Below are 25,662 nucleotides of genomic sequence, written 5' to 3'. Positions count from 1 at the left end.
CCCATGTAATGTATAATTTATGATAAAAGGTTTGCAGACTGCTAAGTATGCAGGACCTGGGAGCACCGGCTGCACAAACCAAAGCTTTTTCATTAGTGTGAGAAAATGTTGGCCTTTCTCTCCGTCTCTCTGCTGCACGGTTTCCTCTAGAGGTCGACCGATAGTGGATTTTTAAAAGCCGATATAGTAACGATAATTTAGAACAGGGAAAAGACAATAGACGATCAATTGGCCGATACATTTCTGCAGCAGCTTAGTCGGCTACTTTTGCAATTTTGTCACTCAGAATTTAATAATATGCAAGAGAATATACTGAAGTGTGATTTGGTGGATTATATCATTGGAAAATGTTCTATTTATCTACAATGGGTGATGCGCCGTGCTGTGGCTTACAGTATGACTGACCAGGATTATTCTGTTGGGCGTCTCGTACATTGTTGAATGCCACTCTTTGCAAACCATTAATGTTTGTTTATATTCCTGAGGTAAAGTGGATCCTAAAGTGTACGATTTCATTTCATGAATGGATGTTTACGTGGCTGGATTATTTGGAAGAGAGAACACCAAATAAGTTAAAGTAACAGTGAATGATTTATTTTCCTCCCTCCCTGTCTGTCTTGTATCTGGGAAAAAGAGCTGATAGTGTTGCATTATACACCGATCAGCCATAACATTAAGACCACTGACAGGTGAAGTGAATAACATGGACTATCTCGTTACAATGGCACCGGGCTGTGGGTGGGATATATTAGGCAGCAAGTGAACATTTTTAATTTTGAACTTTGTGTTGGAAAAAAATGGGCCAGCCAAATTGTGATGGCTAGACGACTGAGTCAGAGCATCTCCAAAACTGCAGCTCTTGTGGGATGTTTCCGGTCTGCAGTGGTCTGGACCTACCATAAGTGGTACAAGGAAGGAAAACCGGTGAACCGGCGATAGGGTTAGACCCGAGGCTTAGTGATGCACGAGGGGAGCGAAGGCTGCCCCGTGTTGTCCGATCCAGTAGAAGAGCTACTGTAGCTCATATTGCTGAAAAAGTTAATGCTGGTTCCGATAGAAAGGTGTCAGAACACACAGTGCATTGCAGTTTGTTGCGTATGGGGCTGCGTAGCCGCAGACCAGTCAGTGTGCCCATGCTGTCCAAATGTTATGGCTGATCGGTGTATATTCGAGCGATAACTTTTTATCTCCCCCGCTACCTTGATTTTGTGTATGGAGCCTCCATGCAAAACAGTGATGTACGTCCCCGCGTGACTGGCGGCGCCTACCCAGCCGTTGGCCACTATCAGAGCCTAGTTCCGCCGGTAACGATAGTTTGTACATCATCCTATCGGCACCGATTAATTGTCTACCTATAGTTTCATCCTATCAAAGCTTCATGCCAATAGTAGGGATCGGACGATACACCTATCTCCCGATTTGATACTATATTTGGGTGCCGATTCGATATGTATTGCGATTCTACAAGTATTGTGATTCGATATTATGATTTATTGCATTTATTGTTCACTTTTTTAACACTAAACCATGGGAAAAAGTTGAATCATACACTTCTATGGACTTGTACTTTGAAAAATATCTAAATCAATACAGTAAAATGTGTGAAAGATGTCCTGAAGTCAAATATATCAGTACTTATATATATAAAAAAAAAACTTCCAGCAAACCAAAAATCAGAAGAATAAAAACATTTCTGGCTGTGGCTTGTTTTGGTTGACGGATACGGAACGGATATGACGTCACGTTACTCAGACTACAACAATAAAAGCAGTAACTTCCTTCTCCTCCGCATAGACTTAAATGAAGCAAATATATAGATTCTGGCATTAAAAAAATCTATTTCAAAAACATAAAAAAATCTGATGTTACACTTTTGTTACATTTCCCTTCACTGTATGTATATGGTTACATTACCCTCAATAGGATGTCTCCTCTATACATTTAAAGTTTTTAAAAAAATATTGCCAGTGTATTAAGTCTGATTCATAACATTTGCCTCCTCTTCTCCTTCTTTCACTTTCCTTAAACAGTGTGCAGTTTAATTTCATAACTGTTTTAGGAATGGCCTACATTAGCTTTGCAATTTTCAGTCAGTTTTTTTTTCTGCTGGTGTCAGATTTTTCTCCATTCTGCAGTGTAACCATTATGCTAACATATCTGTCCACGGGGAGATTTGTCTTCTCGTAATTGATGAGTGTATTGTAATTAATCACAATGGCTAGACAGGCATTATTAAGTTGATCTGTATTTATTTTTTGCCCTGGGGGGATATAATGTGGGCTCTGGAGTCCTCTGGATAATGACTGCTGGAGGAGGGTATTATAGCTAATCATCATTGTGCAGAGCTAGGGGGATTTGATTTAGCGCACCTCCAGACATTGTAAAAAGCGAGAGGGCTGGTTAGGGAGGGGTGTAAGGATTACTCTAGAGCTGAGGGATATAAATATTCCCCCCTCAGGGAGGGAGTCTTCCTGCCAGAGAGCTGTTGGCCATGTGTCTGTCTATGCTAAGGAAGTTTAGCAAAGGCCTCTTAGCATACATACTGTATCAGCCATATGGAGGCATTTTGCATGCGGAGCGGTATTCTGAAATGTGATGCGCTAAACATATTCCCACTTAGCCATATGTTGGTGCAAAAGTGTAGAAGTAGAGCTGAGCAATTAGTGCTGATGATGTCTGAGTATGCATGAGCAGGAAAAAGTAGCCTACAGCACCACAAACAGATTATCCTTGATGTGCAGCTCTATTAGGCACATTTAGAAGCATGCGGATGAGAAATAGATCTAATAGCACTGGCTTATTAATTAGATATCCTTATAATTGGCCAGTGTGCTGGATTATGCCTTATGTTAAGACACTGGCCTACAACAGGAATTTGTTTTTTTAATTGGATACCAGAAATATTCTTTTTGTTTCTTTTACAAATCCTAAAGGCCCAGATGCACCGAGCCGGCATCAAGGAACTAGTGATGATGAAGGCCGACTGTTGCGTCGCCTCACGTTGCCTTTGTCTTGGCTGACAAGTTGCACTTGAACACACCGCAAAGGCTACAGCCAGTTAGCACATACGTTCTGCGCCTGCGTGAGATGAAATAACTCTCCCTACCAGCAGGTGGCAGTAGTCTGTATTCAAAAAAGGGAAACTGGAAGGCTGTGGACTGCGGATATACAAGCCGTTGTTATGATACGTACATTAAACGGCGTTTGCCAACCATTTTCACGCCACTCTCACCCACCACTTAGCTTCATTCTAGATGGTCATGTTGTTGTGAAAATATCCGTGTATTGGAACGATCAGATGAGCAGAAGATGAAAAAGAGCCTTCTGGGTTTGCTCTCTTGACTTACTCGTTGGCTTTCACGTCCGTTTCTCTTCTCATGCACTGGTTTGCTTAAGCTGACAGTTAATTAGAGTGATTTTATTCACCAACAGGCTCCGCCGCTGAGTCAACATGCTGAATCGGCCGAAAAACCTTCGTCATGCAAAAACTAGGCCGACAGACGCTCACCGATAGCCCCAAACTGTCCGAGGGCCGACTGTCGGCTTGGTGTGTCAGGGCCTTAATAGTGTGCTGCAGGGATGATGCCAACCAGGAAGTTAGCATCACCCTGGTTCCCTTGGGGATTATTGCAGAAAATAAGCTCTGTGGCAAACAAACGTTCATGATTCTTTTGTTCAGCAAGATAATCTTCACAAACACCACGTTTATGAGTTTTGATGTGTGAAGGCAGAGTCGGCGTGATGACGTTTAGTAGTCTCATTTATCCACTTGTTCGCAACCGTCTTTTTTAAGACCCGTAAAAGCTTCAAAATTTATGAGTTGGATATTTGCTGTCATATTTTATATCATAGAACAAATCATTAAAATCTCTTAAACTTGTATTAATCACAGACCTTGATTTGAGGCATTTAACCATTCAAAAAACCTATTGACTTTGAAACGAGGGAACCGAAAGTGCCAAAATGCTAACTCATTTCCGGGTTTTAGGACTCATTCCTGCAGCACTCTATATTGAGTCTTCAGGAATGCCCAATCGCAGCAGCTCCTTTCATCCCCCTGTAAAACCTGAAAACAGTTTAATGGGCCAGGAAGAGAGTCCATGGCAGTTTCTCTATAGAGCTGTTTTTATCTGGAGGAGCACAGTTTGCAAGTGATATACAACACGTCACATAAGATTGTACAGCAGCCAAAATCTTGATATATAGCACACACTATGTTTTCCAGGGCTGGTGATATCCTTTCTAAGAGGTTTACGTTTCATAAGACACTGAAATTCTTGTCTCTGCATAATGACGATCTCAAAGTTACTTTAGGAGACATTATGTGTGCAACTATGGGCTACAACTACTGTACACAGTCAACGGAAAACAAACAGATTTGCATCTGATTGCCTTGCTGTGTTGTTGACTGACTCCCCCTCCCCTTCCTTGTTGCAGAGCAAACTGAACCCGCTGAATGTGACCCCTATAATCCGGGCCGTGGACATGGACAGAAACATACAGCCCCCGTCAGACAGACCAAGCATTCTTTACTACATCCTTGTTGGTAGGTTTATCACACGCCTTTGATTGATTTCACACCTTTAAAGTTCTTCGGCTCGGTCGGCATGCCACGACTTGACTTCTGAATGCTCTTGATGTTATCATAAAGTGCACTGAATCCAAATCTGTGAATGTTCTCATTCTTTACTGCAGGTCATCCAAGCACGTATCCGGAGTATTTCTCCTTGAACAGAACTACTGCAGAGCTGCGTGTTCTGCAGCCTATCAGCAGGGACTTGTATCAAAGGTTCACGCTCATCATCAAGGTAAACAAGAGAAATTATTAAGAGGCTGTGGCGGGCTCAGTCCTAATGCTAGAGTGAAGATACTGGTATCATTTGAAACTAGAAAAACAAGGTATCCATTGGTGTCATATCATACTAGGATAAACAACGCTACAAAGTTGGGCTAAATTTTTGTGATTGAAAACTGGTATGGTCATTTTCAAAGGGGTCCCTTGACCTCTGACCTCAAGATATGTAGATGAAAATGGGTTCTATGGGTACCCACGAGTCTCCCCTTTACAGACATGCCCACTTTATGATAATCACATGCAGTTTGGGAAGAAAACATGCAGTTTTTAGCATGCATTATAAATGTGTTATTTCCGCTTATTCTAAAAATGGTAGTTTTCAATATTTCTGCATATTGGGGTTCCTTAACGGTCTTGGAATTGCATAAACTGTGTATGACTGTAAAGCTGAGACTCTTGTGGGTCCAATGAGCCCAATTGTATTTATGTGTGACGATGTTAGTCCACATAGCAGCCATTCCATTTTAGTGAGACCATTTTTTTTAATTTTACCTCACTGTATAAAATGACCTGTGGTGACCTCTAGAATAATCACAGCCTCATGAAACTTTACAACCACAACCTAGAGACCTATAGCATTCAGAGGATGGATGGCTTTCCTCGGTAGATTGACAATAAGAGGGTTTATGAGCAGTTTCCACAACAGACATGCTCGCCATCCAATTGCCGAAAAATGCAATTGTTGCAGAAATCTCCAAATGTCAAAAGTTTTTGATACCAAATCACAGCATGGCTTTTTCTATGGTGTTCCTCAAGGTCTTGGTGACTTAATGTGGTATTTTGGAGGGATTATTGATCATTTTTATTGATTCTCAAGTGGTAAAAAAAATGTTCAATTCAACACCAGATGCTGCAACAACGTATGAGACGTAATAGAGCCAGTATCATCGTATCACGTCGATTTGTGTCGATCATCGTATACTTCTATCATAATGTTCTAAGCCCTTATACATTGTCATGATTTATTTTATTTCTGATTTATGACTAAAAGAACTTGACACAGTGCAAAGCTGCATCTCAAATGAATCTTCAGGTTCCCAGCTTTCAGATGATGTACACCACTTCTATGTGACATATACTGTTGACCTGCTATCTACCCTTAAAGACCCCTGTACCGCCTAAAAAAAAAATAAAAATGGATCTATTGTTGGTCTCAGAGGGTTAATATAGACCAAAATCGCAAAATGAAAATTGGTTTAAAACCATTGAAAAGTCATGGAAATCCATTGGCCAAAATATGTATGAGCCCAGCATTTACCGAAACAGATGGAGCTTAATTGCTTTTATCAGGTTTCAGCCTCAGGTAAAATATTGATTATCCTGCTGCCTCCGCATTAGGTAAGCAAATGAAACATCTCAATTCTGTACTCATATTTTTAATGTGCTTGTGCCACATGAAGTTTAACTCGTATCTCGGTAACTTAAGCACACCTTCTCCACCTAGATAACCTCAGTCCTGAAGGCCATTAACCTTATCTTTAGCTGCTTTGGAGATTGGGGGGTGGGCGGTGGGGGGGTGTGTGTGAAAGAGATGTTATGATTTATGGACTTAGCAGGAGGATAGGCTGCTGCACTCTCATGAATCTTAATTTAGAGCAAAGTCAGGGAATGCCTCGGCGCTGCTGGTGCAGAGCAGCAGTGCAGATGAACTTTCCATCCACCCATCACTAACCTCCAGACACCTCCGAGCGCCGTGTAACCTGCTGTTTACCGGGATGGCTGGGGAGGAAAGAGATGAGAGGAAGAGCTGATTTCCACAAGAGGAAGAAGGCGAGGGGGAGATGGATTGTATGAGAGGCATTTTGCATGTCTCTGGGAGGATAGTGCATGGCTTGCGGAAGGGGGACTGTTCAAAGGGGGGGTAGCAGGAAAACACCGAGATGGCTAGAGAGATGTGTGTACTGTAGGAGCCTTATCTACCTGGGTCATAGAGAGGGGGAGGAACCGTTGCTCAAGGACTCCAAGGGGCAGGAAAGTGAGAATTAGACATGGGTATCTTGAGAGTGCTCTGATGCAGCACAGTATGTGGTTTACATAGCGAATGCTGTAGGAGATGAAAAAAATAAAAGCTAACAGTGGAATGAGCTGCAGAATCTCAAAGTGTATTTTAGAAAACACATCTGTTTTTCTTCAAAAGTCATGATTGATCCTGAAAGAGCCATATCCTCCAGGGTGACTGGGATGGAATGAAGATGAAGATGGAGTCTGATTAAGTAGAAAAACAAAAAAGCAAAGAGATCCAGTATGACACTCTTAAGGATGATGGAGTCAGGACAGGAGAATCAAGACTGATAGACAGTGGCTTTTGGGAGCAGAGAATCTCCTGCAGGCCCGCGTGTTGCGCTGTAGCAGCGGAGAGCAGGTCATTTAGCACTGCTTCCCAGAAATAGGGACACCACTAAAGAGCCAAATCACCAGGGAGACCTGTAATCCTACACCCCGTCTTTTCTCTCTCAGACAAAAACGTGTGTGTGAATGTTGAGGAAAATGAGAGAACATCCACACACACACACGTTGTCTGTCAATGACACCACTTTTCCCTCAGGTGTTTGTGTGAGCAGATTGGATCTTTTGGGTCAGCGCGGTGTGGGTGTTCTTTATTATCACTCAGATAAGGGAAAAAGGTTGAAGATGTTTGGGAAAGACAAGTCTGGCATAACATCGCAATGCGAATAAAAACCTGAACTGGAGGGAAACTCAGCTCGATGTTCCAAAAACTGCACATGTGTAGCAAGATTCTGCAATCATAGGATATGCGTACGAGATTATAAACAAGAAACTACAGCGTTTGTTTTTTCATTTTTGGCCCCAGCACTTTACCATTTAGCAGCAGAATTTTATTCTCCTGTTGCAATCGGCACTCTGCAACACAAGCCCAGTGAAATTGAGCTAATGTGCAGAATTAGTTCCAGGTCATGGCTTAAACTGATGTCGCCTCACTCCCCCTCTCCATCTGTATTTTCAAAGCCTTAATGTTTCTGAAGCATCCCAGTGTGGGAGCCAATAGTGACATGTGTGGAGGGGAAAGATCGCAGTGACAGCCTGACCAGATCCCATTCATTTGGTCTGGTATCACTGGGCTGGGTTAAGACACAACTCAGGTTAAAGTTAGCGGTATAAATCCCAAGTTTCATCACCAGGGTCTGGAATAAACATTTTCACTGCCTGCCAATGTGGCAGGCAAGTATTTTTTATTTTGTCTGCCACTCAGAAATTGTATCTACTACTTTTGAAATGTATGTGCTAAACATACATTAATAATGATAACATTTTAGATCTGATGTCATTCCGTGTTTGTTCAATTTTACACAAAAAACATTATATGCATGATAAATTCCAGTGTTCAAATTAGGTCGTAGCTTCCTGGGAGCCCTGTATTTGGGGGTGGGAGGGTACTCTATGACATCAGTAGTTTAAATTATGTATTATAAGCTGCTTAGAGCTAGTGTTAGGAAGTTAAACAGGTCATAATTCCCTATTTTACATTGCTGTGAAAGGATGTCCTTCAAACAACTGTATTTATTCAAGTTTCTCGCCAAATATTTAAATTTACGAGATTACGTTTGAACACATAGTGATAAAGTTAGAATTTACCTTCTCCCAATACTCATTTTTACTGAACAGAGCTTGAACACATCATAATGCTGCCCATTGGTTGCTAAAATCTTACGTTAACTAGCTCTCCTCCTGCTGAGTTCTTCACAATATAGCATTATCAGGGACAAAAATAGGTTGCGTCCGCCAGGTTTAGTCGTAGCACCATGCTTTTGAGTGTTTTTTTTTCCTCTCCGCCATGGCTCCGGTCCCAAACAAACTGAAACATGGTGCGTGCGTATGCCGTTTCATCATGCGTAACTGTCGGAAAGCATCAATACAGAAGAATCGATTATCTCTATTCCCATCCCTAGCGGTTTCCCTGCCTGTCTGATGATTTTACCCGCCACTGCCAACAATCTACCCTCATTTGGTGGGTGGCAGATGCTAATTTCAGACCCTGTTCATCACAGTATGATATCAATTCTTTGGACAATGATACGATATTTGCTGATATTACAAAGTCTGCCACGAGACAATTTTAATACGATTTCAATTCGATTGAATTTGGTTACACTAGTCAGTTACAGCTACACTAAACAACTCACAAAAAGCAAAATATGATTTGACAATATTATTACTGGGCTCTGTAGGAAGGAGGTGCGTTTGACTGAAATTGGTATTGAATCACCGTTACACCTCTAGTTAAAGTACAGCCTCTTTACACTTTGAATAGCTGGGGCAACACACATTTTTATTTGTGGTACAGTACTGTGCTACTTAAGCAGTCATGTCATCCACCGACTGTGCTGGAAAATGAAGGGATGGGAATGTTTACATTCTCTGCGATACAGTTTGGTTCGTGTTCCGCCGTACGTGACACAAATACAAATTTGCTTTGGATGCAGGTGAGTCAACAATTCACTCATGAATTTTTGGGCGAGTGTACAGCTCTGAGAATTCATGCGTAAGCTGTGTTGTAACATTCACTATGTCCAATTACACTGCATTTTCTAGTATTGTGTAATATTTGATAGATTTAAGAAGGTATATTGATTTCATGTGGTACTTTTTTCGGAGAACATTGCTGGTTTTCTCAACAACTGAGTATTAGCTGATTCAGCAATTTCAACGTTACTGTTTATCCCGGCTTGCAATGTGATATTTAAATGAGTTGTGCTGCATGGCTGGATGCTACATCTCAGTTTTTTGGAGAAAGATATTAACATGCTGAGGAGATGAAGAAGTGTCAACTGGGATTTTTGGTAACACTTTATAATACCCATCATTTATAAATGGTAAATTGATAGTTAATTAAACTTAGTCAATAGTTATTTTACTGTTAAGAAACAATGAATGATAATTAATAATGTTTTCTAATTGTTAGTAATGCTATAATTTATCATAATATAATATTTTAATATTATATAATTTATTTATAAGTAAATGTATCATTAGTTTGTGTAATATGAAATGATTAGTTCATAAATTCTATATTGTATCATAGCTGATGAGAGATGATAATTACATTCTGATTACATTAGTGAAGAATTATTTACAGTTTATTGTTGCACACATTGTAACATTTTATATACCATATTACGTTAGGCATAATGTACAGCCAGCCGGTCATTGTTGTGAAATAAACCCAGACAGGGCGATGCGACGCAAAGCCCTGCATCGCCTTGAAAGAGTTTATTTCAAAACAATGTCACGCTAGCTGTACATTATCCCACTTATTACACGGCTACTTACTTAAAAGAAATCAATGATTTGACCTAAAAACGGTCCATCAGAGTTCAAGATCAGAACTGCGCCCATAGCAACGGTCTGCTATAAAGAAACAACGCTGTAATTGACCAATCAGAATCGAGTATTCAACAAAGCCGTGTAATAAGTCTTCGTTAATGAATACCAAATGATTTGTAAACCTTTAAGAAGTTGTTTGTAAAACATCTATAAACATTACACAGATGGATGGACCAGAAACAAATTATTAGCCATTGACAAAGTATTAACCATCTTTCAAAATAATGTTTATAGATGCTTTGGAAAAGTATTTATTTACCATTTGACAATGTATTATAATCATCAGTTGCAACTTTATAAGATTTTATAGATGGTTTACAAACACTTTCTTTAAGGTTTACAAATTATTTCATAATTATTACATATATATATATATATATATATTGATTGATATAGTAAAATCATAAAAATCGTATTATTATTAATACTGTTTGCAACTGTTAATATAACAAATTATAGTAATATATACTATATATATAATTACAACAACATTAAAACATTATTAATTACAATTTCACGGTTTGTTAACAGGAAAGTAACTATTAACTCAATTTTAGTTAAGTATCCATTATGGTAACTATACCATTTATAAATGGTGGTTAATATAAAGTGCTACCGGATTTTAGTAGATGAGACTCTTACACGGTTCATTTAAGTTTCCAGGCACAACAGTACAGAAACGCTCAGGATTCAGCTCAGTCGAGTTTGCATAATCATTAATGGAGAACAAAGGCTAGTACCCTCGTTTACTAGTTAATTGGTCAATTCTGGCACTGACTTAGCCAATAATATTTCCAATGAGCCTCCTTCTGTGATTGGTCACCCATTCGACGGAGGAGCAAGAGTCACTAATTACTGCCTCTCCCGGACAAATGACGATATTTGCGTTAAGTGCTCTGGTAATTACCGAGGCCTAATCCAAAGTGGACCCCTGATTAAATTTCGTCAATGTAGCTTTTTGTAATTGAAATGACACTCAGGGAAATTACGCCTTTCTGTCCCTGAGCCTGCATAAGAGTTGGGACAGCGTGATTCTTGAGTGTGTTACTTTCATCCTCCAACTCATTATTACTACTTCTTAATGACTGGTTATCAATTTTTAATACAGTAAATGTAGACCTCCTTAAAAGCTTGTTGATATTTGACACACTCACTTTCTCTCTCTTTTTCTTCTTTTTCCTTTCATTTCAGGCTGAGCAGGACAACGGCCACCCCCTCCCGGCCTACGCCGACCTCATTATCGAGATCCTGGACGAGAACAACCAGGCGCCATATTTCCAGTTTGCCACCTATCAGGGCTATGTGAGCGAATCCTCCCCAGTGGGTACGACTATCTCAGCCAGTGCTAACCTCACTGCCCCCCTGGGAGTCATCGCTCTGGATAATGACATTGAGGAGGTAGAAAGAAAGGGCCTTTTATCCGGCTATGCTCACCGTTGCCTACATTTTACACATGTCCACCCATGCATGCATGCATACAAACACAGAGCGCTTGTGGTGCATTGATTAAATATTGAGTTAACGTCCACATTTATTTATTCATATGTTTTTGTTGTGCACAGGAACACACTCATGAGTCATTTTCCTGCTGTATTTTTCTCCTTGTTGTAGCTGGATCCTGGTGATACACCTGTAGGTAAAGGGGGTGGATTTGAGATGCAATGACACTCACACACACACACACACACACAGAGTGCAAAATAGGGATGTCCCGATCAAGTTTCTTTTGCTCCTAATCTCTGATGTGAGTCCTTTTAATATGGACTTTCTTGTGAAACAGAGATTAATCCAATATTTATGTTTTCCTGCATAATACAGCTGCACTGTGCACACTTAATAGCTTAAAGTATTTATATCAGTAAAGCCAATTCAATTGAGGGATTTAACAGCTCTTCATTATTACAGCTTTAAGTTGGTGAAATATTTAGCGTAAAATATATAGCATCATGTAGTGTTTTGTATAATATCTTTGCAGAGATGAGTGGCAGTGTGGGGCCGTTGACGTAGGAAAGTTTGGACAGGATTTAGACAACTTCTCTTCATTTCCACTTAGAACAAAGTGCTGAAGGTTAAACGCTTTTGTTATGTTTGTTTAGTGTTCGTGAAAAGTACTCGCTTTGCTGGCACAGTGTCAGTATAAATAGAAACCGACGTCTGCTGTTGAGTTGCCCGCTATGCTGCTGCTGAATGATTTGGAGAAAATTTCTAATTGTGATTTTTTCGGACAGATATTGCGATTTGATTTCCGATTACATTTTTTAAAGTCAAGCTTCAGTTCAATATTTACCTTTTAATAGATTTAAAACATGTGGAGCATTACGATGGAGACACCATCAAAACATTGACTGCTCTATATTCCAATGAAAGGATGAAAACTTAAAGATATGAACATGTATTTTAATTTTCTTAATTGGCATTGAACAATTGAACAGGACAATTATCACAGAAGCTGTGACTGTGTTAAGTTAAGTTAAATAAATAAAGTAATAATATAAAAAAATTCAAAAAAATTCAATAAGAAAATAATAGGTCTTTTCTGTAAACAATCTCTGACATTGAAATTGGTAGGTCATTCACTTATGGCTCAAGAGCAGCATCTAAATATTGCACTAATCAATCTATTGTAATCAATAGAACATTATTATTATTATTATTATTTACTGTAACTTATAAATTGACAAACCACAGAAAGCAAAATCAAAAAAAGTATCGTCATTTAATTGTGAGTATTGTACATTTTTTGCGGAGCCAATTGAGCAAGGGGCCATATTTCTGGGGTTCCGGTGTAGCCAGCGGATAACCGGGTCAAGAGCGCTGCTCATTGTTTTACAATCGGATTAACAACTTGAGATGTGAGACTGGAGCCGAGAGGCGATGTGAACGACCGGATCGTTTCACAAGTCGCCAGTTTACAAGCTAATTTTAAACCAACAAAAAGCGAAATCATTGTCAGACGATAGCCGGTGAGTCATCTACATGTGAAGGCAGAATCTGTTTATAGAGATTATAACATTGCCTGTATTGATCCATTAAAAAAAACCTTCAGCTTGATCCCTACTCTGTAAACTGACTCGGGACATCCCTACCGTTTATTCATGCATCACTTTAACAAAAAGTAAAAACAAACTGAGAACACTCATCGCTGCTGGAGACTTCCTAAACAACAATTTGTGAGCTTTGCAGTGTGTCCGCAACTGCAGAAATTATGTTTTCTGTTCTTTCAAAATTTCATTAACGGTGAATTAAATGCTATGCAGGTCTCCAGTAATGACGGGTGTGTGTGTGGATCAACATGGCTGATACACTGACTTTTGTATCCTAATGGGAGTGTGTTTGCAGTGTGTTTGCTGTGCTGTGTTCTTCTTCTTTTTATTGATGTTTTTGCGATGGTTTTTCTGCAGTTTGCTTCAGTCAAAAGTTTTGCAGTGATTCACTTTGAATACCAACTTTACCCTTTTAAAAGAGTTATTTTTATTTCATGAATTGATTGTTGTGTGCGTAGTTGGATGAAGGGGGGTGTTTAGACACGTGTTTGACACATTTAACAAGCTGTGTGATTGCGTGGGTGCATGTTTGCGTGTGTTTTCACCAACAACAGTTGCTTTCAATTCCCTCAAACCCTAACTGCACTGATAGATTTATATTTGACTGGGTGGTCACACACACACACACACACACACACACACACACACAAACATAGCCAAAACAAATGACTACTACCTTTAGTTCATCATTCAAAATATCCCTTTACTCAGTCTTTGGAGAAGATTAACAAATCAAAGTGGAGTGGAAACAGAGATAACGGAAATCAATAAGCCACCCAGTCCTGATGTTTACCAAACTCTCTTAAGAGGACTCACTGATGGACGTGAATCGAAGTCGACTCGCCGCAATGGACCACAAAGTACTCAAGGTTTATTTGTTAAAACAAACTAACCACAGAAGTTATGACACGTCTTTGAGAAATGGCTCTTTTTTAAAAAAAAAAAAAAATGTTTTCAAGCTTATTTAGCAGCATGACACCCTGAACAAAAGCTGTCACATCCATATCTTTTAACGACTGCTTAATGTGTTCAATATTTTTTTCCCTACAAAGGAACAGAGGCTATAATGGGTGTATGTTGTTTTAGCAGAAGTAATTTCCTCTCGTCCTTTCTTTATTGATACTATCATGTTAAAAATATATTGGTTTCTGGTTCCATCCTCAGCTCCTCCTCCGATGTTGTCTGAAGACAGATGCCAGCAGATTACTTTTTCAACTCTTTGGCAGATCAAAATGTACTGTTTGATAGGTTTTCTCATCCCCACAGCTGCGGCCTTGAAGAAAAAAAAAAAAAATGACGAAACACTCATGTCACTATGGTAACGTGTTTCTTTTTGAACATCTTTCTGTTGGAAGACGAAAGACCCCATGGTAAAGATTACCCTGGATGACTACACCACGATCTTCAGCCTGACCCCGACTGGGATAATCCGCTACCTGAGGCTCATCAAACCTGTGGACCGGGAGAAGCAGATGGCCTATACTTTCACGGTAGGCCTCGGACTCAGCGGTAGCTATCTGCAAGACTAAAGCCCTGTGACCTACATCCTCCTATTCTGTGTATATTAATAGAAGTCACAGGTTAGCTTCATACCAAGAGGCACTTGCAGATGCAGAGCTGACCTGACACTTTTAGAGCAATATGACCTTTATGAGTGGTCAAATAGCAGTGAAGTAAAACTGTCTGTTCACTTGAATTTACAAATTTCCATCCAAAGGTGAACCGAAAGCACATCAGACTGAAATAGTTTTGTACATTCAGTCAGAAAAAAGACTTTTATCTTGTGTGACTCTCTACTTTATACCATGTGGAGCTTGATACTGTAATTATTATTATGATATTATAGTATAATAGTATTGTAATTATATTATTACTGTAAACATTCAGTTGCACCATTGTCTATGGGATCTTGATGATGCTTCTCCATTGTAATCTCCACAGTAATATAGTTGAGTTTACTTACAATTTATTCATATTCCTTAGCTTCTAACATTTCAAATGAGACCAAATATATGCATATAAGCCTTATGGTTGAGGAACAAGTCCTGATTAATTTTGGGTAGTTATTTATGTATTTTAAGTGAAAATATACACAAGTTTTTTTAAGAGGTTTAGAAAACTCATGTCTTCATGTAGGCAAAGCACAGGCAAATGAAGAACACATCTTCATCAGTTTGACAGCGCATACATGGCATAAAGAAATAAGCTGCACATACAGAAAACACAAACAAAGCAAGTTGTATATAGAGCATAATGAAAATGTCTGGCCAACATTAAAAAAACAATGAATACTTCAACAATTTGATAATGATTTTTGAAAATGAGCTAACACATTCATTTTAGTCTCAACATTCTGACTGTATGGTCCCCATATTATTGGAGATATTTGCGTTTGTCTAGCGTTATAGCCTGTTATCAATTACTAGCGTGCTCACTGCTCACCAGTTTTTAGTTTCCCCCCGGAAACGTATACTGTGTTGTGACTTAGTTCTGTTGTTGCAAAGCAAACTCTATTTGCTTGTGTCTTCTGTATGTGCAGCACATTTCTATATGTCCCTTATGTGCTGTCAAATTGACGAATGTGTTTCTTAATTAGCTTGCGTTTTATCTGTTTGCTGTGGCTCTTCAGATGCAGTTCCTTGAGCTCTCTCAGCCACCTTCAAATACACGTCTAATTGTATTTATACAATCTACAGTAAAAATAAAACTTGGTTACAAATCATTCAAGCACTCACACCAACAAAACTCTCAACTAACTCTTTGAAAAAAAGCAAATTTTCCCAAAATGTCAAACTATTCCTTTAAAGAGACATATCAAGAGTATATTCTGTGGGAACTCTCTAATCCTCTGATATATGAGACGGTTCAGTCTCAGTGAACGCCGCAGCTACCTTCATGTTCCATTAGGATTCTGAAGTGGGTAACTTCATCTTTATAATGTTTTATTAATCTTCTTGCTGTATGGGCTTTTTAGTGGGCTTATTTGAGTTTCTGTTTTACTGCTGTTACATTGACGTCAACAGACGGGTTTACCAAAGTGACTTGTTTCTGCGCTGCTCAGAGGGAAGGCAGCATCTTGAGTAATACAGTAGCTCCCTCCATCCAGGAGTATTCTGCTGGATTAGAGAGCATCGGCAGACCAACAGTGAGCTCTGTGGGAACGGTTCCCTAGAGAGTGCAGGAGTTTCTGAGAAGGGAGGATTCGGATCGCTGTAGATTCAGATGTAATGCTGCGTTTGGTTGGGTTGGTTTGGACCCTTTGGATCAGCAAATTATGAAGGTATGATATATTTATTGTGTTTATGTTTTTATCTATTTACTACTTCCATTCTTGTCTAGTATAGTTTTCTCTCTTGTTTGGGGTATGAGGATCTCGGATGCTGTTTTTGTTTCCTTTCAAGCATTTAAGCTCAGGATCTATTCTGACTCCACATTACAGTGAGAGCTGAGAGAGTGTGCCTCCGCTTTGCAGGGGTGATTCTTCAATACCGGTTTTACAAAGTGGGCAATATCTGTTTCTGAAAAGTGAAGCCAATGCTTAAATTTCCATTCCTTCTAATGGCCAGCAGGGGGCGACTCCTCTGGTTGCAAAAAGAAGTCTGAATGTATAGAAGTCTATGAGGAAATGAGCCTACTTCTCACTTGATTTATTACCTCAGTAAACATTGTAAACATGAGTTTATGGTCTCAATCTCTAGTTTCAAGTCTTCTTCTATAAAGCATGATGTTCGTTTACTAAATTATGATCCTATTTAGAGTCAAATAGACCATAAAGCAGGGTATGCTTTAGGGCGTGGCTACCTTTTGATTGACAGGTCGCTACCACGGCGTTGTGCGGTCTGGGAGTTGTCCGCGTTTTCATCTTACAACTTTAAGCCTTTCACAGTGTGTTTTCAGTTCGTGAAAGTTAATTGTAACACTTTTGTTGCCTACAAATGTCTTATTCAGCATTCGGTTGTCCTTAGCTCAACCCTCTCATGTCACTTCTGGTTGCAAAAATCAAGATGGTGACGGCCAAAATGACAAACTCGAGGCTTCGATACGTAGTCCACAAACTAATGGGTGACTGTGACTATGACCAAGACCACTTCTTAATCGCAATCCGAGCTTCTTCTCGCTTTGTTGACATAGCCAGGCCGGCTGCGCATGCTTTTAGTGCACGTTCATGCATGTGAGCGTGCCCCAGTGGCTAGCTCACGCCCGTTGCTCTGCACTGGTCTTATATGGCGGTTACAGCTGATAACGCTGTCCCGACTGACAGCGCCGTCATCGCGGAAGCGTAGCACCCACCTTCCGGTTCCCCCTCAGATAAACACAGTTATCTCTGTCAGCACTTTCGCCGTTGTTTTGCAGTGTTAATGCTGTTAGCGTGGTTAGCTGCGAGCCACCGGCTAGCCGTCGCCATGTTGAGAGCCATTGAGAGGCTATAGAAATGCTCCCAATCCCATATTTAGCGCCATTAACGTGACCTTTTTGGCCACAATAATCATGAAAATTTGATACGAGCACATTGTGTATACTTGGATCAGAGTTTATATTGCGTATTCATATGTTTATATAGGACATGCTACAAGAGCTATTAACATGAACTAACAGGCTGTTGCTGTGTAACTGTGGCCTGAAGCATCTTTTTAGGCTTTAAGTGTATTTTCTTCTGTTTTACGCACGTAACATGAGTGATTGTGTATTTGGTTCTAAGCGCTTACATACCGCCAGTTCAATACATGAGGACACGAGTCAATACAATGAGTTAAACTCATGAGTCATAAATGTTTTCTTCAACTCTAACTGATCTTTTAGACTATAGACGTTGCATTTTGTAGAAATAATCTTAATTGAATCCAATGCTTTCTGAATGTGTTTGCTAAAAGCTTGTTAACATAATGTTTATTAGATAACGGCATTGAGGCTTTGAAAGTTCTGCTTTTGCTTTTCCGAAGATGATGTTATTTCAGAGATGTCATTGAGAGAAATCTTTGCTTTGCGTAAACGCTAGCATCAAATCAATTTCATAATTACTCTCTGCGCATCCTGGACTGGAAGGAGAGAGAGAGATCCAATTTAGATAAATATCAGCCTTCAACGATTATATAGTTTATTTTTCGTGTCAGTTGTTATTACTGTTGGTGTGTGTGTTTGAGAGGGATGAGGAGGCAGGCGTTACGTTGTTTACATCTGTTCTGTGTAACATGTGTTTGTACAGAGTTGTGTCGGCACATGTGTACAAGTACGGAGTGTCTATACATCCAGTTGCGATGAGAATCCAAATCTGCTCTCTCTCTTTTGGCTCCCAAAATGTGTCTGGCGTCTCTCTCCTGGGGCTGGCTGGAGAACAGAGACGCCGTTTGATTGGAGACAAAATAGCTGCTGTCTTGTCATTGCGTGTTTCTGTACAGCACAGTGCATGTTTAGCTCCTACTAAAGGCACCCTCCTGATGTACAGCAAGATGGTCATTTCCATTTTGGCACATAGTGCAAATATTTGAAGGAAAACAATTTCCCCGCACAGAAACATGTATTTTTTGCAGCTGCCACACTTGTTGTTTAGATCTCCTCTTTCTTCCTCTTCATTTGTTGTTTTTCTCGATGCATTTCCTTTCTCCCTGCCAAGTCCTGGAGATCAATGCCGCCAAGGACAAATAAACACAGAGTTTGCTCAGTTTGCAAACTGTCCTTTAGGCAAGCTTTGTACAAGCTCCCTCTTCTGATCTCCTTAAAGGCATTTCCAACTTTAACGGAATGAAAAATGGACGAATAAAAAGGGAAAGTGTAAGTGACTTAATGGCGGTGGTAAAAACAAGTTTGACGCATTGTCTTATCAATGCAAAACAGTCCTGAAAGCATAAGCTTGAATAAAAAAAACAGTTCTTTGTTTACTTGTCTTCAGTTTTCTAAAGCTACAACATGTATTTCTCTTGTTTGTGTTTACAGATGGTGGCATCAGATGGCGTCCAGCAGAGTATCCCTGTAACTGTCAACATCCTGGTCATTGATGCCAATGACAACACGCCCACGTTTGCCGAGGTCTCCTACAGCATTGAAGTCTTCACAGACATGCAGCCGGGGGAGACGGTACTACAGGTAATCAATCCAGCAATCGTTCTCTCGCCTTTACTCCCTCTCTTTTGGTCTCTCGCTCCGGCACTCTGCTTTTACGCCTCCCTCTTTGTCCCCATTGTGCAGAATCTCTCACACGCACATGTTCTTTCACGCTCAAAGTAAACAGCCACGCCAATCCAGTGCCCAGTTACCCTTCGTCTCATCTGCAGTCATGACAGACAAGTCAGAGAGGATGTTTCACTCCGTCTTCAGTGCACTGCACGCCAGGGAAACCTGTTACCCAGAAGATCAGCTGCTTTCATAATGAAGTAAATTCATTGTCAACGATAACCATTTATCAATCTTTCCCCTTGCAATAAAATGGATTTTTAAAACAGGATTTTATATGTTTTGATAAATTGTAAGAATTGGGCCTCAAGCAGGAAGCGACATACAAACAAAAATCCCTCCCCTTTTTGTTTGAATCCTCAATTTGTTAGTAATACCCATTGACTTCTGAGATTCACCAATGTTTTTCTTATTTTTTGCTCTTTCACAGTCCACAAATTTTAAGGAACGCAAGGAAACATATGTTTTAAAATGATATGAAAGTAATCCAATTTAAATTATTAAATGTTTTAGAGTAATTATGGTTGGATTATTAAATTTGTGTGCTGAAGAAATACTATTGGTCCATTGATCCCAATTAATGGCTGACCCACGCTAAAAGATTTTTCAAATCTTAACAGATGTTGAAAATGTGAGAGACCCCACACATAATGACACGTTATGTTACATTTAACAGTTTATTCTCCTATAGTGTGTGGTGAGAAACGGTTAGGTCAAAACAGCACGCAACACACTAACAGATTCCATTCATGAACAAGAATGGAAATATTATGCTATCAAATGTGACTTTAGTGTAAACAAGCATGGCAGACGATGGGCAGGAAGAATTAGCGATGCTAGTTTTGGCATTCCTTTTACTGAAAATTCACAGAGTATGGATGGATGAGGTCATGGAAACACGTAAAATAAACACTTGTGTTGTTGCCACAAATTAACAAGTTGGTCCTCCATTCCTGAGGTCCATCTTATATGCTTTGCGTTTTGCATTAGTCCATGCATGAGCTGCAGCCGCCACAGCGGCGGTTGTTGTCCCTCCGCCTCAGTTAGCTATCTATCTAACAGCTATTGGCTATCGTTCTTTTCCAGGTGACTGCATCATCGGCTGTCCTCAGGGTTCCCCACACACAACAGGATATCCGATCATAAATATTGAACATGTTTAATCTTTACGATTTTAAATCAGTGCGACGGGGATGGACTTCCGAGCCAATTGGGGGATGTAAAAAACACTCTTAACATACCTCATACCACAGGAATATCTGGAAAGATCATCTTTTGAACCATCAAAAAATCTATGTTTTTTTCCCGTTCAGATGCATTCCGTGGTCCATCTATCTTATCTTATCTTATCTTATCTTATCTTATCTTAGTTTGTGTTCTTCTAACAGCCTTTTTGCATCTCTCCAATTCTTGGGCATATGCCAGAGAATTTGCCCACAGCACGATACCTGTCCTTATATGGTGTTTAGGGGGCGTTACCTAATGTATGCGAATAATAAACAATCGGCCACACACCTCCAATTTACGATCAAATGGGATTCATCATTCAGCACACCTGGGTAAGAGCAGATTTGGATGGTTAAGAATGTTTGATGCATCTGGAGTTGACTTTTCTTATTTATTCTCTTACAGAAAATATAAGAGGAATATAAGAGAGTGTTGCTGTTAATGATTTCATTAGAGCACTGGCTTTAAAGGCTTTTCTTTTCATAGATGCACCTATACACATACTAAAACCAACTAAAGCAAGCTTTCATGCACATGCACAGGACATGTGTAAGGACATGCGTAGGTACATATATATGCACACACAGTGAATCTAAATGTAAATCCATAACCCCATTCTGCTGTGTCTATTAAGGTGAGGAGTTCCATCATTTCATTGTCTCGTATTCGGTAGTCGGAGCATGTCCTTCAGTTGATCTGTCCTCTCAGCGCAGCCTCTCCAAAAAAAATGTCAAACCCTTAAAAGGTCAAGTTTAATCAGTCTTAAAAATCTGTCGTTTCGCCCTCCCTGAAATGAGGCCAGGGGTCACAGAGTGTCTGGTACGAGCGCTTAACCGATTTTTATAAGCCGTTTATGAGAGCCACAGGCCCCCCGGAGGACGCTGCTGCTTATTTGATGCTACAGCTTTTACTCCAACGTCAGGAGCATGAAAAAGGAGGTCTGGGCAGCTTGGATTAGAGTTTCAAGGCCTTAAAGATAAAAAAAAAGCCAACTACACCATGAGGTCTCATAATTACAAACAGCGGGATTCCCTAAATACAGTAATGGGCTTTTGGGAAATTGTGGCTGCTTAATTCATTTGATAACTATGCAAGACATATATTTATATTGTGCTTTTTTTCATCTTTCCACATCTTTATAATCCATCTCGTATGAAAGGAATTAATTCCATCCAATCTAAACTTTATTGATCATTAAGGTTACCAAACTGCAATCCCTGGGAGTGAAGATATCGCAGCGGAAAAAGTCAGTAGTGTGTATACTCTCAGCTAAATGCCAACAATTTGTTCCTATCTATACAAACAAAGGTCATGTCTCTATTAGTTGATAATATGGCACCAAAATGGATTCTGCTGTGGGTTGGCAACTTGACTGAAGTCAGTCACAAACCCCTGCTGAGAAATATTTACCGCATGACTGGTTCAGTAAGCATGTTGCTGGCAGCTGTGCACAACTCCCTCCGCAAAACCACAAAGTACAGATAGAAATATCAACATATTATAATCTGTCTGTCTTTTTCTCTCCCTGTGTTCTCCCAGTTAACAGCAGCAGATGCTGATGAGGGACTGAACGGTCTGGTGACCTATGAGATACTAGCCGGCGCCCAGGGAGACTTCATCATTAGTAATCGCTCTGGACGCATCACTGTGGCGCCTGGTGTCACTTTGACTGTGGGACGATCCTACGCACTCACTGTCAGGGCCGCTGACAATGCACCAGAGATCCAGAGAAGGTATTGTTCAGTGCAGTAGCTCCCTGTTGTCTGCGTTTCCACCGCGGTCTAAAGACCTGCGGAGATTAGGCAGATTAGTTCGCTGACGTATGAAAAAGCAAAATGACGTGAGATGAGGGCTGCTGGTGGGTCACAGCAGTAAACACACTCTGCAACCTGCAGTTCAGTGTTTTCGCCTGTTTCATCAAAAAAACACATTGGAAAAATATAAACATTAGAAAAAAATAAAACTCACTGTGACGTCGATGTTTACTGCTGCGTATATTTACTGATGCACGTTGGATGGAATGAATGAAATGCAGAGGAGGAAAGTGAAACTAAGACCTTCTGTCTCCACAGTTAATCATCTGTTGAGTGTTTGATATTTATTTATTTCTGCTTAACTTTTCAGAACTTTTCTTCCTCTCATTCACAGCACCACCGTGCTGTCTCCCTCTTCTAACGTTAGCGCTCGCCCTCACGATCTCTCTAACTCTTTTTTCTCTTTATCTTTTATTTAATGAGTCGGGAGGCCGACAGCTGAGCCTAACTTTACTTTCACTGTTATCAGACGAAGAGAAATATTCTCTCCTCATCCTAAAATGGTCTTAAATCGATACTAGAGTTCTTCCTTGTTTATGAATGAAGCGGTACACGAGTTGAAGCAACGGTGCTGTGTGTGTGTGTGTTTGACCAAGAAGCAATGGTCATCCCTACAAACGTTCCGATACTTTCAGAAAGTACTACCCCTCCTCGACCAAGGCCTTTTTGGGGGGTAAAAAGACCCCATAAAATGTCCCTTACATAAGACCGTAATTAAGACACAATGAGTTCCTCAAAAGGTTCCTTGTTTTGAGGGAAAGTCCCTGCGGTGGAAACAGGGCTTGGCAGTCAGTTTAATTTGTGTGCCTCCTCAAGGCTGCAGAGGAGCTACCAGCATGTGTTGTTTTACAAGTCTTATTTAATTCAATATGTGTAATCATAGAAATTCATAAGTTAGCTTCTGGATGACATGGAAAGTTTTCTCTAGGCTGAATTATGAGGAAGTATCATTTCTGACTAGCTGTTGTGAGTCAAAAAACAGATGGCCTTTTTCCATCGAACACTGTAGAGATTCTGGTACGAGGTGTTTCGTACATTGTCTCCTGTTTAGCTTGTGATTAAAAAACAAAGAATTTTGTGCAAAAAGCAAAAAAAGTTCAGCTTTTATATAAGACATTGTAGTTGAGGGTGGAATAATTGGCCTCTTTGATTTCATCAAGTAAAACTAAGACTGGCAAAAACACATTTAATCTGCCCAGGATTAAAACAAGCAGCGGGCTATAGATTGACGTATTGACACAATGTACTACTACTACTACACGTCGGATCATCTTCAAGTACATGTACGTGTACCTTTATAACAGTTCAACTAAAGATGTCTCACAGTGAATTAATAAATAATCAACACAGTCAGTTCCATTCTCATGTGTGCTGCTCTGAACAACTAAAAACAAGCAGGCTGATTTTAAGCATGCAGATTCTTCACTCATGAACAAATCATGAATAAAAGGCTTGTATTGTTTTTGACACTTAGGAATGTTAAAAAAAAAGAAACCAGATGTGCCCCAGATAAAGATCCCACGTAAAAGAAATGCGACCAAAACCTGTTGAGTTTCTGTTCCCTTTTCTGCAATCAGGTTTATACATTGTGAGAGCCTTTTTTACTATGCTGTGGGCAAGGTACTTGAGGTTGCCACGGTGCTGTCAGTGGGCTGATGTGTGCTTTTCTTTCTGCCAGGAGCTCCATCACTACAGTGTACATTGAAGTTTTGCCTCCCAACAACCAGAGCCCCCCACGCTTCCCTCTCCTCACCTACAACCTTGAAGTCAGCGAGGCCATGAGGATAGGAGCTATTCTGCTCAATCTGCAGGTGAGTCACTAACCCACAAATCACACACAGACAAGGCACATGCAGATAGGAAAATGTGAAATTGAAGGAGGCATTTGGTATGATGCTACAGTGTGATGACTTTTTTAATACATTGTTAAAGGGACTATTTGTAACTTTCAGAATTGCTTGTTAACAGCGACACCTGTGGCCGTTAAGTCAACGAAAGTCAGCGTCAGGCTTGCGCTTGCTCGCTCTAAATAGACATGAACGAGCATCGCTCAAAACAGTGAGGCGACACACGTCAGCTAAAACCACAATATCACTCTATATTTCAGTTGCTTGGCAGTAATGTTAGCTGACCAGACAAAGGTCTCCTGATCCTAGTGTTGGCTTTTCCTGCTGAAGCCCCGCTGCTTCAGCCGCTGAAGCAGGAAGAGAAACGTTATTGTCTCCGACTGCGCCCACAGGGAGACACCGGCACTCGGTTGGAGACGATAACGTTTCTCTCTGCAGAGCCCCATCACTTCACAAGACGCAGCAAACCTCTATTGGTCTGGAGGAGCTACAGCAGTTATTTCTGCACAAACGTCCACTGTACATTCACTAGATATTCTCAGAGCTAAACTAACTCTTCTGCAGTGTGGAGTGAGCGTGCATGAACGTGAGGTGGAGCGAGAACGTGCAAGTTGTGTGAGTGAAGACAAGCAGGTAGAGGAGCGGTCTGAACAGCGTAGCCACATGCGAGTGCGCATATTCGAGCGCGCATGGGACACCGACCCGGTAGATTTATATGTGTAAAAAGTTACAAACAGTCCCTTTAAAAGGTAGTAAAAGTATTTTTCAATCTAGACCCTATTTTCCCATGTTTTTGTGTCTAACTGACTAATATATTGCGGCAGGGATGATGTATATCTGTAGCCCAACCAGGAAGTTAGCATCGCACTGGTTCCCTCAACAAAAAGCCAATGGGATTTCTCCCATTTTTCCTCTCATCACTCCTCCAAGAACCTTCCTTGCGCCTCGATCCTTGCTCCTCCGTGCAGAAATAAGAGCTTTGGGACGGTCTTCAAGATGGCGCACCAGAACAACTTTCGGTTCAAGCGAGGAGCGAGGAAACTACAAATATAAGACGCTTGGGATGTACCTGGAGATGCTGCTCACCTGCCCTCGCTCAATACCGGACCAATTTAAAACATTTTTGTACACATTAATCATTTAGATACAAAACATGGGGAATTATGGTTTAGGTCGAAAAAATACCAAAGTTACCCTTTAAAGTATATTGTAGTTTTAGGCAACAACACATTTTCTCCCTTTTCTCCCTCACATTTCACTCCCCAGCATACAGTACGCTCACCTTCACTCCAGTCAAGCATCCTTGTTGCTCAGCTGTCATATCTCATAGCCTTCAACTTTAATGGCACCATTTGATCTTCAAG

The 25,662-nt window shown here is 40.3% G+C and overlaps 1 protein-coding gene across 10 annotated transcripts in view; it reads left to right on the top strand.

Moving 5' to 3' along the window:
- LOC119495340 (protocadherin-15-like) overlaps positions 1–25,662 on the top strand; it is a 306,048-nt gene that overhangs the window by 158,643 nt on the left and 121,743 nt on the right. For all 10 annotated transcript variants that reach the window (XR_005208451.1, XR_005208452.1, XM_037781707.1 and 7 more), the window contains 7 exons: positions 4,438–4,546; positions 4,696–4,808; positions 11,390–11,596; positions 14,598–14,732; positions 19,174–19,323; positions 22,177–22,370; positions 24,130–24,262. Coding sequence is in view for 8 of the 10 variants with exons in the window: in XM_037781707.1 (XP_037637635.1) it covers positions 4,438–4,546; positions 4,696–4,808; positions 11,390–11,596; positions 14,598–14,732; positions 19,174–19,323; positions 22,177–22,370; positions 24,130–24,262 (1,041 nt within the window). In the remaining 2 variants the exon portion in view is untranslated. The remainder of the gene's footprint in view (positions 1–4,437; positions 4,547–4,695; positions 4,809–11,389; positions 11,597–14,597; positions 14,733–19,173; positions 19,324–22,176; positions 22,371–24,129; positions 24,263–25,662) is intronic.

Source organism: Sebastes umbrosus, chromosome 10 (genome assembly GCF_015220745.1).
Source record: "Sebastes umbrosus isolate fSebUmb1 chromosome 10, fSebUmb1.pri, whole genome shotgun sequence".
Classification (NCBI taxonomy): Eukaryota; Metazoa; Chordata; class Actinopteri; order Perciformes; family Sebastidae; genus Sebastes; species Sebastes umbrosus.
Note: the sequence above shows the minus strand (reverse complement) of the source record. Positions and strands in the feature narration are given on the sequence as shown.